Source organism: Agelaius tricolor, unplaced genomic scaffold (assembly GCF_023055355.1).
Source record: "Agelaius tricolor isolate 1412-34295 unplaced genomic scaffold, bAgeTri1.0.p SCAF_34, whole genome shotgun sequence".
In the NCBI taxonomy this organism is placed as follows: Eukaryota; Metazoa; Chordata; class Aves; order Passeriformes; family Icteridae; genus Agelaius; species Agelaius tricolor.
In genome coordinates, this window is record NW_027269294.1 from 3862703 (window position 1) to 3881946 (window position 19244).

Consider the following 19244-nt stretch of genomic DNA (forward strand, 5'->3'; position numbering starts at 1 on the left):
GAACCACAGCTCCCGCAGCCCCTGCTCCGTGCCCGCAGCCCTTGCTGGGGGCTGCAGCTTCCCAGCCACGAGCAGCCGCTCTGGGACGGTCGCTGGGGCCGAGGCGTTGCTGCTCTCGCTCCCATTGTGCCTGGGGTGGGACTGGAGCCCCAGGGAAGCACTAGGAAAAACTCCATGGGTTAAAAAACAGTGGCAACTATTTGTTCTTTATTTCCAGAGCCATGAGGAGTCCCGCCTCATCAAGTCAAATGCTGAGAAGTGACCGACCCAGCTCCACATCAAACCCAGAATTTTGGCCTTCTCAGCACCCTGCTCCAAACACCTGAGCCAATCCCAGGGCTGTTCCAAAGGCCCTGTGTGGGTTGGGAATGACTGCTGCCACTAAGAGAACTCCTCTACAAATGCAGCTCCTTCCCTTCTGCTACTGCTGCTTTACACAGCAGCCCCTGCAATGGCTGTGGGGCAGAACTGGCTGGCACTCAACATGGCAGCACCAAACTCTTCCCCATAGCCCTGATTGTTCTGCCCTTGCCAAGATTTCCCCAGCAGCTGTAAATGTGCTCCCACAATGTCCCTTTGTTTCCCCAGGAAGAAGCCAACAAGACAAGCCCTGAGGGTTACCTTGCACCGTGGCCAAAGCTCTTCAGGAGAGTGCCGGGGGGCGTTGCCTGCAGGTGAGTGTTGCCAGCTCCAAACCATGCGGGCTGCTGGGGCTAGGGCTGTTTTTCTGGCCCAGGGGCCTTGGTGTCTCCTGCTGGCTGCCAGCCATGCTCCTTGGTGTTCCCTGGCTGTGTCCCAGCTGGCTGGGAGCGCAGGGCAGGAGGAGGCCAGGAGCTCCTGAAAGGCAGCAGCACCTCGTGTCTTTGGCATCTGCAGGGGAGGAGCTGTGCCTGCACCGTGGCTCCTGGGCCAGGGGCTGCTCTGAGCAGGCCCCTGGAAATGCTTCAGCCTGGACAGAGACCACTAGCAGCCCAGCAGGACCCCAAGGAGCAGCTGGCATTGCTGGGAATGGAGGCACGGGCCCTTTGCAGAGGGGCTCAGCAGCAACTCCTGGCTCAGAGCTCCCACACAGCTGCCAGCTGTGGCCCAGCCACCCCAAATCCCTTCCCTCCTCCCCAGCCTGAGGCCATTGGCCATCAGCAGCATCAGAGCCAAGGCCATCTTCCCCCACAGATGTTCAAGCCCAGGCAGCAGCCCTCAGAGGTACCTGAAAATCAGTGGGATGGAGTTTGGAGTTTTCCAGGGATCCAGCTGGAAGTGCAGAAGTGATGGAAAGCTTTCCCAGGTAGGTGCCACTGGAGGTGTGCTGAAGACAAAGCTGTGCATCCCTTTCCTGAGAGAAAAGAATTTGTAGAGGCCCCTGCTGAGGCTCTGAAAGGAGCTGAGCTTCTGCAGGGAGAGATGTCCCCCCCTGGGCACAGGGGCTGCCTCAGCTCAGGCTGGGAGCACATCTGGCCACTGCCTTCTCCTGCTCTAAACCATCCACTGGATGTTCTCCATCCTGGAGCTCAGGGGGGTGAAATGGGCTCCATTCCAGGCAGCTCTGGCCAGTGAGCCCAGGGACACCATTGGGCTGAGGGTTCTCAACAGCCATTTCTATGGAATAGAACCCTGGCCTTGTCCCTGTGCTGCTGAGCTTCCTTGGAAGCTCTGCTGGCTCCTGACACAGCTGCTGTCCAAGGCAGCAGCTCTGCATGGGAATGCCCACACTCCATGGGGCACTGGGAGGTTACTGCAGCGGGAATGGAGCAGGGAATTTGGGGCTATGGGTATAATTCATCAGAACTGGCACAGCTGACAGGGAACCCCAAATCTGGGCACCACACAGAGAACAATCTTTGTCCTGCCCTGTCAGCTCCAACCCCTGGGCTGAGAAGTTTTGGGAATTAAATGGGTGGAATGATACAAACCACAGCAAGTGGCATCACCCAGAGGGACAATCCAGGTCCCAGACAATTGCTCCACAATCCACTATGGGGGAAAACACCCTGTGCCTGCCAGGAGCTCTGACTCTGCTTCTCTACCAGCTCCTGAGCAGTGTCAGGGCCACCATGAGGGCTTTGAAATCCAAACAAACCCCCTATCCCACACAGTGAATAATCCAAATAAAGAAATGCATTCTTGTCATCAAAGCTCCAAACTGTGTCAGGAGCTCTGCCAACAAGTTAATGGGATTCCCAGGAATCTCATTAATGCTCCTGGTTTCATTTTTATGTATTTTTAATCCCTCAGTGGGCAGCCTGTACAACTTATCCTGGGATTTAGAGGCTGAGCAGGGCTGGCTTTGGGTTGACCTTCGCCTCTGGCCCCAGCCTGTGCAAACACACCTTGTGCCAGGCTGGGTGAACTCCTCACCTCAGCGTTTCCCTCCTAAATATCCCCTCCTTATCTCTCTGGAGATTCACTGACATTTTGCCCAAACCATGCACTCCTCACCTCCATGTGGCCTCCAAGTGTCCATTCTGTTCCTCACAGGTGCCCTGGTGCCACCGTGTTGGTCCCTTGGCCTTTCTCCAGCCCGAGGCTGCTCCTCTGCTTGCTCTCTGCAGTCTCATCCCACAGGGATCCTCTTCTCCCTTCCCTGCTGGCTGCTGCCAAGGAAGGAGGACACAGGGAGTCTCCAGTGCTGCCCCCTCAGCCCTGGAGAGTCCTGGCTGTGGGCCCGAGGGGCCTGGGATTTCCCAGGGAAATTGTCTGCTGGTCTCCCTTCAATGACCTCAGCAATTCCCCCCAAAATGCCACCTCACTGCCCCTGACATCCCCTCACATTCCATTGCCCTACACAAACAGTTCTTGGATCCCCTCTAGATTACACCAGGTTTTCAGCCACATAAATGACATCACCTGTGCCCACTGCTGGTTAGTGACTCAACCAAAATCAAGAGCAAATGTTGGTTGGGCTTTAATAACAACTTGAAATAACTTTACAGCAAAATAACTCACCTTTTTTTTCTGTGGTCTTTTTTTCCTTCAGCTGCTGGGCTTCCCTGTGAGGATGTGTGCTGAGTGGAGGGGACTGTCAGGCTGAATGGCTGTGGGTTTGTGTTCTTCTCCTTGGGCATCAGCCATTGCCCCAATCCCTTTGCCCAGGCTGTTCCCTGTGCCTGTGCTCAGGCTGGGGCAGCACAGGCAGACGCAGCTCTCAGCACTCCCTGCTCCAAACACAGCTCTGCCCTCCGCTGCAATCTGGCTCTGCTGGGAGGTTTGCTCCTAGAGAAATCCAAGAATTGCTCATGGCTATGTGGAGAATCAATCTCCACAAAGGGAAGTAAGGAATAAAATCCTGCTCTGGGAGGCCTTGGGATCTGCAGGGCTGCTGAGGGAAGGGGACATTCCCTGCCTGCAGTGCACACAGCCCCACCTGCAGCAGCCAGCCCAGCCTGCCAGCTGGGCTCTGCCAGCCCCTCTCTGAGCACCCTCCCTGTGCTGCTCCCTCTCGGTGCCTTTGGCAATCCCAGCCTGAGCCTGAGCAGCCCAAAGCTCTGGCTGGCAGCCCAGGGATGGGGCACATTCCCAGCAAACGCTCCCAGCAGGGCCCAGAGGCACCCCTGGAGCTCCTGGCTGGGGCTGGCAGGAGGGCACAGCCCCCAGCTGGGCTGGCAGTGGCAGTGACAGCAGCCAAGTGCCACGCTCTGGTGGCACAGCACAGACACCCAGGCCAGCACTGCCCGTGGGAGGGGCACAATGAATGCTGCTCCCTGTGCTGCCCCATGCCAGCAGGAAAGCTCCAGGGGCATGGAAACTCCTGCCCCTTCCCCCCAGCCCCGATGAGCACTCCTCAGCTCCCAACACCCAGTTCTCACCTCCAGCCTGCTCCTGGGGCTGCTGCCACCTTCCTGACAAGGTGCCAAAGGCCCCTGGGCACAGGGCTCCCTCTGTGTCTCAGGGCTTGGGCACGGCAGGGACCAGGCTGCTCCAGCAAGGACAGCCTGGAAGCAGAGCAGATGTCCCAGGGCTGGCAACGGGCTGGGGACAGCAGTTCTGAAACCCAGAGTGCTGAAAACAGCCCCCAAAGTGTTCTATGGTCACACCTTGAACATGGCTCCAAAGGGCAGCAGCTCTGGTGCCAGACCAGTACCTGCCCTGGAAAGGCACAGGCAAAGCCAGTCCCTCAGAGCCCATCCCTGGGCCCCAGGAGAGCTGGAGCTGCTCCCAGATGCCAGGGCCCTGCAGGGCTGTGCTGACACGAGCACAGGCTGACCCCTGTGCCCAGCACCACCCCTCACTCTGCTCCCACGGCTCCCAAATGCTGCCAGCCCTGCCCCTGCCCCTGTGCCAGGGCCGTGCCTGCCCCCAGCCCCAGCAGAGGCTGTCACCCAGCCCTGCAGCGGCTGCCAGCCCTGGCAGAGCTGGGCATGCACTGAGAGCTCCCCAAGGAAGGCCCAGAGCAGCCCTGGGCTGCACAGACAATGCCCAAGCTGCCCTCAGGGCACAGCCAGCACCACAGCTCCAGCATCCCCAGGGAACTCTGGCACTGCCTCTGCACCTCTGCCCTTCTCCAGCAGGCACAGCTGGGGCTGGGCTGGCAGCAATGGCATTACCATGGCAGCTCATGCCAGCAGAGAGGAAAAGGGGAGCCCTGTGTCCCTCTGACTCACCCCACAGCGTGGGCAGGACCAGAGCCCTCCAGCGCAGAGCCCTGCTGCTGAAGCCTCTTGCCTTTGGCTGCTCCAACACCAAAGCTTTGGGCAAAGATGGGAGGAGTTGGATGATTTTTCCTGCCCTGAAAGAGAGGAGAAAAGAAAATTAAGTCCACTGTGCAAGTCCAAGGATCCCAGCTCTCATAGCTCTGCTCTGCTGGCTCACTATGGGGTTTTACCCAGGAGAGGTGACACCAATTCAAACACAAACGTGTCCTTTGCCAGCACTTTTATTCCTGACTATTTCAGACAATAAAAGGATGCTCATTTTTCATCTTGCATTCTCTGCCTCATTTGAACAGAACCATTTTTATCCCAGAGCCCACGTGGCAGCCATTCCATCCTTTCCCATTGGACTTTGCACAAAGGAAGGGACACCCGGGATGCTGCATCACAAGAAATCCCAAAGAGAATCCCCTCCAAAACCTCCCAGGGAAAGGTTTTTTGCTTTTGGGACACAAGAAAGGCCTTGGGCCATTTGCACCCACATGGAAAGCCCACACTGAGCACTTGCTTTTAAAGATGTTGCACTTGAAGTTACAGCCACGGAATTGCTTTGGGATTTGGCATTTCCTGCACCCACACAAACACATTCAAGGAATTAAGTGCAGAGTCCTGAAGTTTGGTTATTCCAGTGCTGTTTTGGTAGTGCCACTTGACACACCAAAATCCACAGCAACACTTCAAAAAATGCAAAGCAACTTTCACCCCCACAGCCCCCTTCCTTTCCATTTTGCAGTTTTGGGCTCCTCTTAAGAACAGGTTAAAGCAAAGAAGAGAAAAGGCCAGGACCTGCTCCCAGCCAGTGCCCCAGCCACCTGTTTGCCAGAGATTCTCCTTACAGCTGATGGCTTTTCTAAGAAAGCTTCAGCTCAGCCTTATCACAATGCCCTGGCAGCCCTCACCATGAGCCCCAAAGGCCAGGGCACATCTGTGTGCCGCCTCAGGAAGCTCAGGGGCTCTCTGGGGGACAAAACCTGGTTTGGGCCCAGAGCTGACTCTGCTCCCTGCTGGCTGAACTGTGCAGCTGTGGGATGCAGCTGGGTGCTGCAGGGCAGAGTGTGTCACCCTCTGTGCCAGCCAGGCTCCAAAGGCAGCCCTTGGTGCCCCAGCAGCGCTGCTGGAAGCGCTGGCAGCGCTTGGCACAGATGGGATGGAGCCTTCCCACAGCTCTGTGCCCTGGCACCGAGGCTGGCACAGCAGAGAGGCTGATGGCAGCAGAACAAACCCAGCTGGCTTTCCATGGGCACTGATGGGACTGAGAGCCCCAGGCCAGAGCTGCTCCCTGCCCAGCCCAGGAGCTCCCAGTGCTGCTGCAGGGCACGGGCTCTGAGGGAACCCTGCAGCTGGGACAGGAACGCAGCAGCGACAATTCCCAGGCACAAAGAGATCCCCACCTGCTCCAGCAACTGAACCTCTGGGGCTCAGCCCCACGGGCTGTCCCTGCTCCAGGCAGGAGGAGCCACACAGCCCCCGAGGCTGGGCTCACCCCCTGCCCTGCCAGCAGGAAACAAGGGCTTCATGAAGCTCTGGGGACACCTTCTGTCCCCAGAGGGCTCTGACACAACATCCAGCAGTGTGGATCTTTAATAAAGACAGCTCGGACCTATCCTTGCCACAGACTCGCCTTTGTTATTGCCTCACAGTCTCTGCTTTAAAATATTTTGCTATTACAAGTGTTTAAACAAGACTGACCGTGAGCCCTGCACCCTTGCCGTGCTCCAAGCCCTAAGGCAGAGCTGGATATCCTCACACTCATCCAGCCTGAGGGAGCTGCTGCAGCATTTAAAACATTTACAAACCACCCCTGCCCTGAGGCTGTGCAGCCCTGGGAGGTGCCTGGGTGCCAGCCCAGCATTAGAGATGGGACATCAGGAGAGCGAGCAGACAACGCCCACTGCAGCCTCTGCACTCTCGGCCCTGCAGCTGCACGATCCTCACTGCTCAGCGACTCTCAGCTCTGATTCCAGGACTCCCGCCAGGAAACTGAGGGCCCTTTCCAGATGCAAATCCCCACAGAGCCACTGCTCTCCTCTCCACCCACCCTCCTGCTCCACCTTTTACCCCTTTGGTAGCCACCACCCCACCCAGGACACAGAGGAGGCTCTCGGGTGCCAACTGAGACCCAAATCGATCCAGGTGCCTCAGGAAATAAATACAAACAAACTCCTCCCTTCTAGGCTAACAAAATGTCCCGGTGCCCAGTTCCTGTTTCCTAAGGCAAAACCCACGGATCAGGGGAAAATGGCAAGTCCCAAACCCAACCAAACCCGGTTTGGCATCGGTTTCCATCAGGACCGTTCAGGTTTCCCAGTGCCCCTCAGCTGCAGCCACAGGAGCAGCTTCTCTCTGGGACCCAGGGGGGTGGGCACAGGGACACCCATCCCGCTGCTTCCCGGCAAACAGAGCTCAGCCCAGCCCAGAATGGAACAGAACAAATGCAGTTCTTGCCCTTGCCATTTATGTCTGAGCTCTGGCACGGTGTCATTGAGCACAAAACTCCCGAGAGGGGACAGTCTGTAACTACTGCTCTGGATCAAGGATAATCTGTCAGTTCGTGTATGCACTGCACAGCTTTCATAAACAGCACTGAAACAGACACTAGTTTAGACTGTAGCATAATAGAGACTGTGAAATGTTCAAATGCTTTTACATGTAAGGAACTCAGAAAATGGTGTCAGATAATGAGGTGATTTCCCACAGCTGGGGACAATCTTATCTGAAACACAAGATAACAGAAACACAAACCAGAGCACTGAAAAAAAGGAAAAATTTACTGACCCTCGTTATCAAATAACGAGTGAAAATAAAACAGGATGGCACCACAGATCTTTAATCCACAAGATGGCACGAAAGTTCAAACCAAGCAAAAGAACATCTAAACTGAAAGGCCTGTTTGAATATGTATAAACTCTAATGAATATGCACACACCACTGCAATGGAACAGAATCTAGAGAACACGGTTTAAGGGAACCGGGTGCTCCTGGCAAACAGCCAAGCACCCCAACGCTGCCTTTTATCCCTTAACAAACGTGTAAAAATTCTAGAGAGTGAACTCTGTTTCTCACCCAATAAAACGCTGTTCCCGCAGCTGGGACGAGCCCCAGCTTTATTCCACGGCACACGATCCCAGAGAGCCGCAAGGCCCGGGACAGAGCCGTGCCACCCGCAGCGGGTCCCACGCAGCAGCGCCCAAAGCAGCCCCGGCCCCCTGTGGGTGCCCCCGGCCCAGCTCCCTCCCCTCCGGCCGCTCACCTGAGGGCACCGCCCGCTGCCTCCCGGCGCTGCTGCCGAGCCGAGGGCATTGTCCCCGCTCCTGGCCCAAAGGCCGCGTTCTGCGCTGCAGGGCGCGCTCCGGGGGACGCGGGGGCGGGCAGGGACAGGGTGACCCGGGCTGAGGCGGCTGTCCCAGCGCTCTGTCCCCTCCCGGGGCTCAGGCCGGGGAGCGGGGCCCAGCCAGCGGCCGCCATTGCAGCGCGGAGCAGAGTCAGGTAGGGCCGAAGATCCGAGTGTGGCCGAGTGGAGCCGACAACAGCCGAGTGTGGCCGACAACAGCCGAGTGTGGCCGACAACAGCCGAGTGTGGCCGACAACAGCCGAGCCTACCCGAACGGCCGACTCTGGCCGGGATTGGCCGAATCGATCCGAGCTTAGCTGAGGTGAGCTGAACGGAACGGGACGGAACCGCATTCAGCCCAACCGAATTAGATAAGCCCAACCGAACTAGATAAGCCGAACCAAACTAAACTAGATAAGCCGAACCGAACTAGATAAGCCGAACCAACGCGAGATCAGCCGAACCCACCTGAACATTACGGGGTCGGTCGAACCGAAAGGAGCTGCACATTTCATGGGAAGGTCCTCGCTGGACAAGTGACACAAATGGCACAGGGAGCATTCAAAGCAAACCAAGTGACAAAAAGCCACCTTCAGGTCAGAGAGAGGCTGAATCCCTGTAAGAAAATCCACTGAAACAGTAAGCTAAGTGATGGAAATTGAGGGCCACCACCTTCTGGTATGAAATGTTATCATATTATTCCGAATAGTCACAGAAAAAAAAAAAAAAGACATTTTAAATCCTAAGCTTATGAAGTGTAAGTGCAAATGAGATCAAATGTATAAATTCAGGTAAGATATAGACTGTAATCACTGTTTCTGTGGTTAATGGCTTCGTGTTCAAACCTGAGTGACCCCCCTCTCCTCTGTCACCTGTGTGTTCTTGCTGTGTTTCCTTGAGTGGCCCAGAATACCTTGGAAGAGATTCTTCCCCTGCTCCTGCCTGTATTTGTCAGAAATGGTTCATTTAGACAGCACTCACAAAGAACCAGCCCCGCAGGAGTCACTGCATCATTGCACTCACCCTGAAATCCTGGCCGGGGCTCCGCGTTCCGAGCATTCGCACGCAGCATTTGGGCTCTGGCCCCAGGCCCCAAAATGCAGGACTCGGCCTCTGTGCTTGATGCCTGGGCGAGCCTCGTTCTGCACCCCCGAAACACAGGGCTCAAGTCCCGGCTTCACAGCCCTCGGCCTGGCCAGCTGGGACTGGATCCAAGTGCCAGCAGCGGAGGACTTTGTCCCTGAGCCCTCCTCACCCTCACCACCACAAAAAAAAAAAACAACAAAAAACAAAACAACCAACCAAACAAAAACAAACCAACAAAACAAACCCACAGGACTTAAGACTCCGATTCTGAGACCAGAAAAATGCCCAATTTATTAGTCTCAGTGCACAGGGTCGTGGAATTGACTGCGGCCATCCCCACAGATGGTGATAAGGAATGGACCTCTCACACATTTGATTCTCTTGTGAGAACTGCTTCAGGCTAGCAAAAAACCCACCCGTGGCATTAGAAGGTAGGAAGCCTGCCCTGAAAGGATGCCATAAAATGCAGCCTGTCTGCAATACCGCGTTATCCCAGCACTGCGATATCCCATTATCCCCAGCCGGGTTTGTTGCGCCGCCTCCGGCTCACGGAGCGATGCCGCTCGTGGCTCCGGGCGCTGCCGCGGCGCAGGGAACAGCCCTGGATCCGCTCGGCCCGGGGGAGGCGAAGGGGTGCCCGGTGCCCGGGCCGGAGCGGGCAGCAGCGGGTGACGATCCGGGCGCTCCTGCCCGGCTCCTGAGCTCAGGCTGAGGCAGCTCCCAGCTGCCGCCGCCGGGAAGGAGCAGCTCGCCAAGGATGGCCGCGCTCCCGGGCCATGGCAGCTGCCCCGCCTCTCTCAGGGACAGCGTGAGCAACTGCGACAGACTGCACAGAGGAGCACTCGGAGGAGGAATTCATTCCCCCATCCAAATCAACTGAGTTGACTTGGATAAGGACAGGAATTCCCTCTGGAGTGTCAGTGCTGCCCAGGCACTGGCAGGGTGACTTGCACTGCCACCCCTGGCACCTCTGGTGCTCAGTGGGCACGGCTGAGGGGCTGCTGGGCCTCTCTGAGCTCGCTCCTTTGAAGGGAAACTTTGTGGCATTGCTGAGATGATGCCCTTCGCTATTTTCCATGTCTCTCTGTCCCAGAGAAGCCCCTGCTGCTCCCAGGGCCCCTCCCTGCCTGTTGCTGTGAGCCAGCAGAGCAGAGGCCTCACTCCCCCTGCAGTTCCCATGCCCTGCTGGGATGTCACATCCCAGGGCTGGGGGGGAGTGGCACGGGGCAATGACCTGCTCGGGTGTCCCTGCAGCACCAGCACAGCTCTGCTGCCAGGGGAGAGGAGCCCGGCCCCAGATGGCTCTGACGCTGCTGGCATTCATTGTCACAGGACTGTGTGGGTGTCACCTCACCAGCAGAGGGACTCCATGGACCCCATCCAGCACTTTCAGAGCCTCTGCCTGAGGGCTTTTGGCACCGGGGGCACGGCTCTGACCGAGCTCCTCCTGAACACTCTGGTACAGGAAGGAATTCCAATGGATGCCTGGTTTGCTGGAGCATTACCTATCAAGTGGCCCAGTTAGGTTTTTCCGTGTACCAGTTTTAGATTGAACCTTTGTATAGTTAGATTCATGTTTTGTACAGGGTGATGTCTCACTCCTGAGCTGGGCTCAGCTTTGCACAGCCTCAAGTGCATGGCGCTGCTGAGACCCAAGGCAATAATTTCTTTGGGGGCAGCCCAAAGCCCATTTAGAATTTCACCACTGGACCCAGTGACCATAAGAGGTTTTTCCAACCAAAATGATTCTATACTTCCATATTCCCAAACTCTGAGAAGCCCAACCATCCATATTAATTTTACTATGCCAAACACTCCAGCCAAACCTGCAGTGCCACTGTGGACATACATGGAATAAACTGAGTTGGTTCAGGGGTTTTCAAAATATTTACAATTCCTTTGTCTATTTTTCAGCTCCAGAAACACAGATTAGAACAACACAAAGTACCTTTTCTGGAGCTCTTTTGCCAGTGAGGTCCTGGAAAACCTGTTCTGTCTGGAAGGCACCTGTGCAGATTTAGTTATGCAGTCAGGTTCACTGACAGAGCAATCCTAAGTGACTGGGAAAACGTGGCACCTGCCTCGATCCCCCAGTGTTTCTCAGCTATGACATCGATCAGTTCTGGTCTGCTTCAGCAAAGCTCAGGCTGAGCTTTTGACAGCCTCAGAAGTGCCTGTGCTGAATGTCCCCAATCCCTTTCCAAGAGCACCCTCTCAGGCTCAGCTGATAAAGAGCAGATTAACCCATCACGGATATTCTCATTTGTCAGATGGGGCTGGCAAGGAGCAGCTTTGACCTTTAAGGCAGGAATGTGTCAGGTGCTGTCAAAATGAATCAGAAACTCAAAACAGATGTTTCCAAGACTGCAGAGAGAGATCACTCTTCATGCAGAAGACCCTGTTCTCTAGGAAAAGCAGTGGCAAACACCAAGAAATCCCTGCTTTACTCAAATATATCTTGGTGAATTTTACTGTGCCTTCAAGGGGGGGTGACAATAGAACAATGAGTGGTGCAGACAAAGCTCCGTCCCCTGGCAAAGGGACCTGACCTTCTGCAGCTGTCACCTCAGCCCTGGAAGATTCCAGCCTTGGCACTGAGGATTGCTGTGTGCCCTGGGGGGTTTGTAAGGTGAGTTACAGGAACTGACAGGGAAAAGCTCTCCTTGCTCAGGTATCACCGAGTTCCACACACCCTCAGGTTTCTGTGGACAGAATCTGTTTCTCCTGGAACTGAAGGGGCCCCTTTTAAAACACCCCAACCTCACTGGGCCCAGCCTGCCCTGCTGAACAATAATCCTGCCCAGAGTGTGAATATTCCTGCAGGCCCAAGCCACAGCACGTGGCCATTGCATCTGCAGCCTCCAACAGCCCCTGGGGAGCAGGGGGGAATTCCTGCTCCTGCCTGGGAAATGCTCTCACCTGGAAGGGAGAAGCAGCATTGCCCTGCCCATCAGGGACCATGGCAGCCCCTCCCCTCCGCCTGCCAGCCCTGACACCGGCGCTGCTGCGGCTCCTGTGGGAGGGAGCAGAGGAGAGCATGGAAGGTGCTGCTCCAGGGTGGTGCCCACAGCTCCTGAACTGCCTCTGGCCTCTCTCAGGAGCAGCGATGGGATCTGGGGGATCTTTCAGTAGGATCAACTCCTTTACCTACTCCTCTACCTACTCTAAAAGAGAAGAGTTACCAAGGGGCTGTGGAGGGTTAGGGCAGAGGTGGTGAGGTGCCTCCATGGGACCTCTGCAGGGTGCCTGACACCAGAGGTCTCATAAAGGCACCGTCTGCGGCACCTTCAGCGCTCTGTGCTCAGCCAAGGCTCCCAATCCCCAGCTGGAGGCACGTGGAAATCCACTGCTGCCACACCTGAGGCTGTCAGGGATTTGGGCTGTTACCCTCAGTCACATTTACCCTACTCATGGTAGCCCACTCTTAGGAAGGACAAGTTCTGCCAGCAGTCTCGGTTCCAGGCTGTGCTGAGAGGGGCTTTGGCAGTGTACAGAAATTAATGCTGTGTTTTCAAGACAAAAGATCTGTGTTTCCCAATTTGATTTATAAAAATCGGTTAATTTAAATTTTTTAATCCTAATTTTAATACAAGGTAAAACTAAAAAAGGCAATACAAAATAGATTAAGATGGAAACTTTAAGAAAGATTAACAGCCTGTGAGTGAATCAGCAGCTTAGCCTGGCAATACAGGTGCTGAAGGTGCCAACTGAAGGTAAAAAGTTTTCCTTGGAGGCACAGGGTGGCCCAGACAGTGCCCAAGGGATGCTGTGCGTACAGGGGGTCTCTTACTCACATGGCTGGAGCTGTGCTCTCCTGGTCAGGACCAGAGTCTCCATCGCTGCTCCAAGGCTGGTACGTGAAACCAGACAGGAATTATTTGTGACTCCAACACTGAGGCAACAGAAGCATAATGGAGAAGTGTTGTTCCTTGTCCTTGAGGCAACTGTAAACACAGCTATGAAAACAACAAAGCAGGCATTTGTAGGATGGTGTTAGAAGCTGTATAAAAGATAATACAACAGTTAATTTTCTGTTTAGTTGGGCTTTTCCTCACCATCAGTTGCTACTAAATAAGTCCCTAATATTTTTCAAGGGCATAACTTGCAACAAGACAGCAATAACCATTACATATTGTTTTCAATAAGATGCCATTTTCCTTTCTGGCAGGCAGCGATGGGCTTTTAATGGGTAACATTTGTTTCATAAAACTCCCAGATGCTGCCTTGACAATTGCTGCAAGGGAAGAAAAGAGAAGAAAACAAACCCAAAGCAAGGGCAGAAAATACAAAGAGCAAATGAAAGATTCAGTTTCCATTGGAAAGGAAGGATCTATTGTGTGCCCCAGGCTGATGCAGAGTTTTGCTGGATCAGACATCTCTGCTGGACCTGTGCTGCAGAGCTCCACTGAGATCCTGGCTCTCCCACCTGGTGCAGCCCCCCAGCCATTCTGAGCCACAATGGGAAATATTGGAAGGGAGTTACCATGCAAATGGAGCCTGTCAAGCAAAACCAAAAATCATAGGGGATAAGCTTTCCAGACTATGAAAAATCCCAAATATGGAAAAAAAATACAGATCATAAATGAATGGCACCAACCTCATTCCAGGAGATGAAGTGCACTGTGAAGCAGCAGTTTAACCTGAGGAATGGGACAGGCAACATCTGTGAAGAGCCAGGACAGCAGCCACAGCCATTGCTTTTCCATGTCTATTTTTTGAGCCCTCCAGCATATCTGGTGAGGGGCAAGAGGCACTTTTTTTTTTCCCCCTGAACAGACCCAAACCACAAGACTTTGAAGAGTCTGTCAGCACTGCCTCATGACTGGTGCCAGGGAGCTAAAGACAGGCGACTGAATGCCTTGGTCTGAGTGGTTGGACAAAATCCAGGGGCTCCACATATTCTGTGGTACAAAGGAAAACTGGAATTGCCACAACATATCTTTCAAGCAGTCCTGCTTACCTGCAGACCTGTTCTGTTCCCCAGGTCCATGGGGAGGAAAGCCATGGGAGATGGATTTGTTTGCACACCCTAGGTCAGGTTCAGGCAGCCCTTCTCCCCCTCAGCTTCCCACACTTAGTCCAAACAGATTGGAGAGGGAGCATTTCCTCACTCGCTGCTTCTCTGCTCCTGTTTCTTCTTTTATGCAGAAACAAGAATTTCCAGAGAAGAGCTAAAAGGGTCATGACTAGCATGTGTCCACACCTTTGTTTTGAATGGTAAAATCTCTCACACCTTGTGACGTGTCTGAGTGTTACACAAAGCAAGTTTGTGAATTTTCCCTCATCTAATCCCACTGTCTTTACTCTGAATGACTGTCTATGCAATCCTGTATTTACTCATCACAGCAGGTCCAAGAAATACTGCACTGTTCCCAATACTGCACCAAGAAATACTATTTCCTAAATTTGGGTAATCTACAAAAATTCACAAATTCAATCTGTTTAATAATGTGATAACAGCACATTGTAATTTTAAATTTAAAACCTGTATCCTCTCATTATGTCTGCAGGTCTTTCATATGGATGTCATCCAGGAACAAGGCAATGCAAGCTGATCTCCATGGAGAGAGAGACACTGCACCCTGACCTTGGTGCACAGAGATTTCCTCACTTGCCACACAAACATTTTACTGGCACAAAAAGTAACTGGAGTGGAAAGGGAGCAGTTCCCAACTGACAGAGCAGCCATAGTTCCTTGGATCAGCCCATAACTTGGGATTAAAAAAATTGTAAAAGCAAAAGCAGACTTTTTCTTAAAGCAGAAATGCCCAGTAAAAGTCATGTTCTACATCATGTAAGTCTGAAGCATTTTTAAGGCATCACGTGCTGAGGATGGGACAGGGGAGCATCAGCCAGAGTCACTGGTGTCCTCTGAGGGCTTGCTGCTGGATCAGCCTGTAAGATTCCCAACAGTTTAACTGCTAGCAGGATTTAAAGCTCTGCAGATCACAGCTACATGAGCAACACAACAGATTTTATAGGACAGGAACAGGTTCTGTGTATGGATAATGGACATTCCCACATAGGCACAGTCCCTGCACTGCCACAGTCAGGCCATGCTGCCTCCTCAGACTCTGATTTCCTGAGGCTTTGCCTGATGCTGTTTTCATTCTTCACACTGAGGGGCTCCATCACTCACTCACCCTGGGAGATCATTCCACAGTTTAGAAGACATTACTATGGCAGTTTTACCCCTGACATTCATCCAAAATTCTACTTTTCCTAATTTAATAATTTAATTCCATTCTCCACTAATCTTTTTCCCCTCCATGGGTATTTAGGAGTTCCTTTCTTATTGCAGATAGAGTCAAGCTATTAGCAACTAGAAATCAGTCTTACTCCTTAGCTGGGGAGATGTAACCTTGAGCAAGTACAGGTAGGTAATTATGGACTGTACTTAGGGGTCCACTAAAACTTTCTGCCTGATTTCCCATCCCTGCAGGGATGATAATTGGTGTTCCACATGGAAGAATCCCAGCCCCTCTGGCAGCGAGCAGGGCAGCACTGAGAGGCTCCAAGAGCAGCTGTGTGCAGCCCCCCAGGCTGGGAGAGGAGAGGGAAGTGTGTCTCAGCTCTGCAGAACACCAGAGAGCAAACAGAGCTGTGAAATGCACTGCCCAAGGGACCAGGGTCAGATGAGCTTCTCTGCAGGCTGTGGTGCCCCGCTGCAGAAACAGGGCAGCGTGACTCCTGCAAGTTAAATTCCTAAGGGGAGGAAGGAATAGGCTATGTTCTGATTGCACATTGGCTTAAATCAGGAGTTGCTCTAATATTCTGTGGAATGGGATGGGTCTGAGTGCCAGCTGAAGTGAAAGGCAGCTCAGGCTGAGGCCATGTGTGTCCCAGGTTTGCTTTTACTTTCTACATTATTTTTCCTTAATATAAATATCAACCACAACAGGTACTAACAGAAGACTCTGGGAGCCTTTCCCAGCTGCTTTGGGCTTCAATCCCCAAAGCTTGCCTCTCATAATTCAGTTTCACCTTCAGGCACTTTAAAGTTAATAGACTCTTTTGAGCAAAGGGCTTATTGGAAATCCATGTTGGAAAATAGTGAGCGTAAGTGTGCTGGTGCCAAGCTATAAACACATTTATACAGTGCAGTAAATCAGTGCTGCTGCCTCTCTTTGGAAGGCCCAGGCCAATTAAGCTGAATGTACAGGATATGAGGATGGAACCTGTTCAGCTGCAGGCAGGTAGCAAAGACTGCAGCCACACCACCCTGCTGGGCCTCATTTTGACATTGCCCTGCCTGGCCAAATTTGATGCCATTTGCTTTTGGCTTGTCATTCACTGACTGCTGAAAAAGAACAGGGATTTGGAAAGGCACTGGCAGCATTGTGTGGGTGCAGCACGAGGACAGGCAAATGGAAGAGGCAGGAAAGGTGATGCCTGTGGACATCTACTGGTACAAGCTCCACAAATGAGCCTGGGCTCTGAAATGCAGTAATGGTGCTGCACTCACTCAGAATTCCTGCATAGGTAGATGTTGTATGATTTGACCAAGGACTTCTTACAAACAAGAAAATGTTCTTTGTTATCACAGCATTTCATTCCACTACCTTAATTACCCCCCTGCCTCTTAAGTGTTATCTAAAATACAAAATGAGGTACAATAATAGGATGGGATGTTAGAGAGGACTGGTTGGCTTTTAGTACATTAAATCCCTAGACATTATTTATATTTTCTGTTTGTGTAAAACCTGTCATTGACTATTTAATGTAAAGTTACCATTGCCTGAATAGGTGCTCAGATCATAGAAGCTCTAGCTGGAAGCTGACAGCTGGCAGAGGTGTCTTGTAAAAACTCTAAAATGCATTAGAATGCACACAAAAAAGTAATTTTTTAAATGAGAGAGAAGAATAAAAAGAGCCCTTTGTCCCATTCAAAAGGGGAGAATTCAGAGTTTAGGAGAGAATTAAAAAGGGGGATTTCAAACTTTCTTTTCAAGGTTTTGTTTTCCTTTTAAGATTCAGAAAAGTCAAGCAGTCTTGCTGCTGCCCCAGTCCCTCATGCAAGATGGTCTCATGCTACTCTGCCAATACCTAAAGCAGGAGGAAGAGATTTCCAAATAAAGTGCCAAAAGCAACTACCAGGTCACCAGCACTGCCTGCCCAGGTCCTAACCCATGGCACTAATTATCCATCTGCCTTGTCAGCTGCCTGAACAGATTCTCCATCCTATGGCTGGGCACAGGAACAGGCTGCCTTTCCTCTTCTCACACATCCTACCATGGGTAGGTTGTTTGGAATGATTTTTAAACTTTGTTCTAGTTATTCTGTTTGCACCTTCACTCCTCTCATTACTTGTTTCACTGCTCATTTACTCACTGGAACAAAAATTGTTTCAGACAAGCACTAAAGAAGTGAATGTCTGTGAACAGAAACCAAGCTCATTCCATTCAGGAAGCATGGTGTTTTATCACTGCACCATGATAAAACAGAGGTACTCACCTTTAGATCCTGGCTTTTGATAGCAAGGAGAAGCTCACATAAGCACAAAGCCCATAATACAAAACCCCAAATGCACAAATATCTGCCGTGAGCAGGGCAATGCACTCACCTTGGTGGGGAGCAGCCCATAGCCCTGGAGCAGCATTCATGAGCAGCTTGGCACCTGGCAGGCCTTTGCACAGGCAATGCTGTCACCTGAACAAATAAAGGAGATATCCTGGCAGGAGCCATGGAAGCCTCTCTTTCTGACTTGTACCAGCATCATCTGGGGGAAAAGGGAACCACAAGGAGGTGGAAGAGCAGTGGCCTCTGACTGCAACTTCCTGCTCACAGGCTGCTGCTGCCTACCTTAATCCTTTAATTCTTCACCAAGGCAAGGGGATATTTTCCACCTTCACAGCTCCTTCACAGCATGAATCAGTGAGCTGGCTCTACCCTGAAGTACATCCCATTCCCATCCTGTCTGCACCAAAGCCATCATTACCTGCAGAGCAAACAATAGCACAGAGTGAAGGGTAAAAATCTCTGTTGAGATGTAGAAAGTGACTGCTCCTGGCTGCCTAAGGGACTGCTCCCCTCAGCATGGCACTGGCTGTGCAATGCATTTTCTTTCACACACAGTATTCTTGGTTTTTTAATATCTTGACTGGTTCTTCCAGACATTAGTCCCACTTGCTTCTACAGCTACATCCCTAACCAGCCTAATTTGTCCTCTTTATCATCTTGAAGAAATTTTGAAAGGCAGCTCAGAAATTTTTCTATCTGAGTTTCCAAGTATGTTTCACTATTCCAGTGTCTGTTATATTGAGCTTGGAGCATCCTCATATCTACAAGGTATGAGAGATGTCATTCAGTGCAGATCCTTTACAAAGTCTAAAGGCTCCACTCAAACACCAGTCTGGGGTGGCTCCACATTTGCTTTTTCACACTCACATTAAACAGACTTTAAACACTTGACTTATTTGTGGTACATGATGTTGCACGATCTGGAAATTAAATATCAGGATTGTATTTCACCCCCAAGTCCCAAGGGGTTAATAAAGGAGTCTGTTTGCTGATTGTTTTCCTGAGATATAAACTTATAAAAGTACATTAGTTCCTCATCAATTTGCAGTTTATTCTGCATTTTCCCTGATGGTCTTCCCAATAGCATCCTGGGGAGGAGTGAAAGGGCCACAGGGATTCCAGAACAAATCCTTTGCAGAACAATTTACAATATGTACATTTGTTTACTTCTGCCATAATCGCTACATCTGCTTTCCTGACACTAATTAATTAGGCCTCGTTTAATTAATTGTGTTCTCTGAGGAAGGTGCTGTTGACATTTTGCAGCTGGTATTTGAGGGGGGAGCTGTGCAAGGCAGAGCCCCTGACAGCATCCCTGGTTTGAAGTCCTGCAGCTCCCCACACCCTGCCGGTGCCCGCTGGGCCGCGCAGCTGGAAGGAACCCGCTGGATCTGAGCCTCCAGCCCTCCTGGAACTGCCAAAAAAACTTCAAGTGGAGAAGTAACAGTCCAAAATCTGACTTGAGTCTAAATAAACCCCAAACACAGAAACACAGATGGAGATAGCATACCTTGAGTGTTCTCCCAGTGAGGCCTCCTCCTCTATTTATTTACTTCCATAGATTTATCTCAACTTCCTTGGGTCACACTCGGATGTGATGGGACAGGGCTTGTCCTGGAGCAAGTTAATAACAGCCCCACAGGTCTGCCCTGCACATCATT

General features: G+C 52.1%; 1 protein-coding gene across 9 annotated transcripts; it reads right to left on the reverse strand.

The window, feature by feature from the left end:
* Positions 1-179: 179 nt before the first annotated feature.
* LOC139602494 (uncharacterized) lies at positions 180-8345 on the reverse strand. 9 transcript variants are annotated; one of them, XR_011683255.1, is made up of 6 exons: positions 7897-8345; positions 4599-4723; positions 3804-3929; positions 2944-3210; positions 2437-2591; positions 180-1333 (listed from the first exon to the last, which is right to left on the reverse strand). XR_011683255.1 is itself a non-coding variant. In XM_071452386.1 (4 exons), the coding sequence occupies exons 1-3, from the start codon at positions 8328-8330 to the stop codon at positions 1215-1217; spliced, it is 678 nt and encodes a 225-aa protein (XP_071308487.1). In that variant the 5' UTR covers positions 8331-8345; the 3' UTR covers positions 180-837; positions 1208-1214. The 9 variants fall into 9 exon arrangements, 4 of the variants coding, with proteins under 4 accessions (XP_071308487.1, XP_071308485.1, XP_071308484.1 ...); XR_011683252.1 differs by lacking the exons at positions 2944-3210; positions 3804-3929 and having other exon boundaries at positions 180-837; positions 1208-1333; XR_011683251.1 differs by lacking the exons at positions 2944-3210; positions 3804-3929 and having other exon boundaries at positions 180-870; positions 1208-1333.
* Positions 8346-19244: the final 10899 nt, after the last annotated feature.

What these genes read in the sequence shown, in the direction of transcription:
- LOC139602494 (XM_071452383.1), bottom strand. Translation starts at nt 8,330, where the DNA reads ATGCGGTTCCGTCCCGTTCCGTTCAGCTCACCTCAGCTAAGCTCGGAT. An exon ending in GCAGCGGGCGGTGCCCTCAG is followed by an intron (nt 4,724 to 7,896) that starts GTGAGCGGCCGG and finishes CCTCTCTTTCAG; the next exon opens with GGCAGGAAAAATCATCCAAC. An exon ending in GGTCCTGCCCACGCTGTGGG is followed by an intron (nt 2,592 to 4,598) that starts GTGAGTCAGAGG and finishes CTTCCTTGGCAG; the next exon opens with CAGCCAGCAGGGAAGGGAGA.